This window comes from Lipotes vexillifer, unplaced genomic scaffold, assembly GCF_000442215.2.
Source record: "Lipotes vexillifer unplaced genomic scaffold, Lipotes_vexillifer_v1.1 scaffold518, whole genome shotgun sequence".
Taxonomy (NCBI): domain Eukaryota; kingdom Metazoa; phylum Chordata; class Mammalia; order Artiodactyla; family Lipotidae; genus Lipotes; species Lipotes vexillifer.
Genome location: NW_006780945.1, coordinates 870,935 through 873,311, shown reverse-complemented (window position 1 = coordinate 873,311; position 2,377 = coordinate 870,935). Strand labels below are relative to the sequence as shown.

Here is a 2,377-nt window from a genome sequence, read left to right as displayed (position 1 = left end):
GAGCACCAGGGTGGGCATGACACCGTATGCCAGGGGACTCGGGGCACACACACAGGCCTGGCCCGAGGCAGGCGCTGAATATAGCACCGAATGAATATGGTTCATGATGTAAGAACATCTGTGTCTACGTACTGATATGTCTACAGGATATATGTGATGTCATCAATGGCTATCTCTGGCTAATGGGTAATTTTTATTTTCTTTATTGTTGCCTGTTATTTTAATTTTTTCAATGAGATGTATCACCTTATAACCTTGTACAGAAAAGGAAAAGATATTATTATTATTTCTGAATTCATCAAATATTTATTGGATCAGTTCCATCAGGGATTGCTTTTTTGTTTGGCACAAGGTAGGGGTCAATTTGAGTTTTTTTATAAATACAGCCAATTGTTTTATTTTTTAATTTTAATTTTTTTTTTTTGCTGTGCTGCCCAGCTTGTGGGATCTTAGTTTTCTGACCAGGGATCGAACCCAGGCCCCCTGCAGTGAAAGCATGGAGTCCTAACCCCTGGACCGCCAGGGAAGTCCCCATAAGTACAGCCAACTGTTTAAGCACGCTTATTAAAATACGGAACACCTCACGAATTTGTGTCATCCTTGCGCAGGGCCATGCTAATCTTCTTTGTGTTGTGCCAGTTTTAGTATATGTGCTGCTGAAGCGAGCGCGAAAAGCCATGATTTTCTAAAGAACGAAGTTCGCTCTTATACCTGGAAGACACGTAGGGAGTTTAAATACGTTATCTGTTACAGCTCCGAAGGCAAGAGCACTTCTCTGAAAGTCCCAGGCATCCCTGATGAGCAGGTAGGAGCTGGATGGGGTGGACCTGGGGCGCTTCTGGAGGTGGGCAGGTGGGAGCCCCTGCAGAGGCAGGAAAGGGCAGGAGAGACATTCCAGAGGAGAGTCCCGAGGCCCAGGAGGCGAGGTCAGAGTACAGCTGCCATCCCCTGGTTGCCCGGGGGAGACAGGCCCTGCGGCAGGAGGATGCGCCCCACCTGCTCCAGCAGCCGGCTCTGCTCGCCCAGGCGCGCCTCCATCTTCCCGATGACCTCCTGCAGCCGGCTCCGCTCCTCCTCCATGTCCCGCTGCTGCCGGCTCAGCCTCTCCTGCAGCGCTGGGGGCGGCCACAGGGCACTCACTGCCCGCCCACCTTCCCACCACGGGGGACAGGAGAGAGGCACGTGTGGCCTGCGGTACCTCGGAGCTGCTCGTCTCGCTGCCGGATCCCCAGCTCCCGCTCCTGGGCAGTGCTGAGGTGTGAGGCCTCCACGCGGGAGGACAGCTCGTGCAGGCTGCTGGAGAACTTCTCCATCTGCTCGATGATGCCATTCAGGGACCTGCGGGGGGCTCAGGTCACGGCGGCCTGTGGAGCCCAGCTGGGCCGCGCCAGGCGGGCAGGGCCTGGATGGCGCGCCTACCGCGTATGGGAGGTGGCGCTGGTGACGGCATCGATCTCCCGGTCCTTCAGCAGCTTCAGCCGCTGCAGCTGCTCCTCGTGGTCCTTGCGCATCTCCAGGATGGAGGCCCTGGGGGACAGTGGGGAGGGCGGCTCTGCGTGGGAGGGGCCTGCCTCCGGGTGCTCCATGCTCTGTGGGCCTCTTCTCCCCATCTCCAGGCACAGCCTCACTTTCCCCGGCTCCTCTGCCTTATCTGTCTTGCTGCCTCAGTGCCACATCCACTCTCTGGGGGCAGATTCCTTGTTATGCAGCAAAGGACACTCGACAAGTGTGCTGACAACCCTTTCGTGTCTGGCCAGTCTGAGCCGTGTGAAAAGGCTGGCTCTGCCCCCATCGGCCAACTCCCTCACGTGCTTTTTCCTAGTTTTGCTCTCATCTAGAAAGGTAACCAGATCAACACGCCAGGCACGACCTTTTCCAGGGCCAATCTAGTTACTAGACTCGAGAAGTGGGGCCGGTGAGTGGGTTCACCGGTGCTGAGTTAGCCCTCGGGTTGCTTGCTGCTGCCAGGCCCTGCCCGAACAGCTAGTGATCTTGGGCCCTGCCGGTATGCCCTCCCCGCTCTGTAGGAGTGATGGGTCCCCACTTGTGGGGCGATGGGGCAGTGAGCTTGGCCTAGGTCCTTTCCCAGAAGGGAAGGGGTCAAGCCTCGGTCCAGAGGCTGCTGAGCCCATGGCTTGGGGTCTCACAGCAATTGGCTTCCCCTGGCCACCCTTGCAGGCAGCCCCCCTGCCCCCGGGCCTCCCCCTCACCGCTGCAGCTCCCGGAGCCGCTCCATCTCCTGGTCCTTCTCCTGCACGGTGGCCGCCAAGCGCCGCTGGTGCTGGGCCGTGAGCTCGGCGCGGGCCTGCTCAGCCTCCTGGCAGCGCGACAGATACTGGGCACACAGCTCCTCGTTCTCTCTCCGCAGCCGCTCTTC

General features: G+C 58.0%; 1 protein-coding gene across 1 annotated transcript in view; it reads right to left on the bottom strand.

The window, feature by feature from the left end:
* The window catches only part of FBF1 (Fas binding factor 1), a 22,116-nt gene that overhangs the window by 3,117 nt on the left and 16,622 nt on the right, over positions 1-2,377 (bottom strand). The window contains exons 21-24 of the mRNA XM_007454329.1: positions 2,211-2,377; positions 1,420-1,527; positions 1,199-1,338; positions 997-1,115 (exon numbers count right to left, since the gene is read on the bottom strand). The exon at positions 2,211-2,377 is cut by the window's right edge and continues 1 nt beyond it. Coding sequence (XP_007454391.1) covers positions 997-1,115; positions 1,199-1,338; positions 1,420-1,527; positions 2,211-2,377 — 534 coding nt within the window. The remainder of the gene's footprint in view (positions 1-996; positions 1,116-1,198; positions 1,339-1,419; positions 1,528-2,210) is intronic.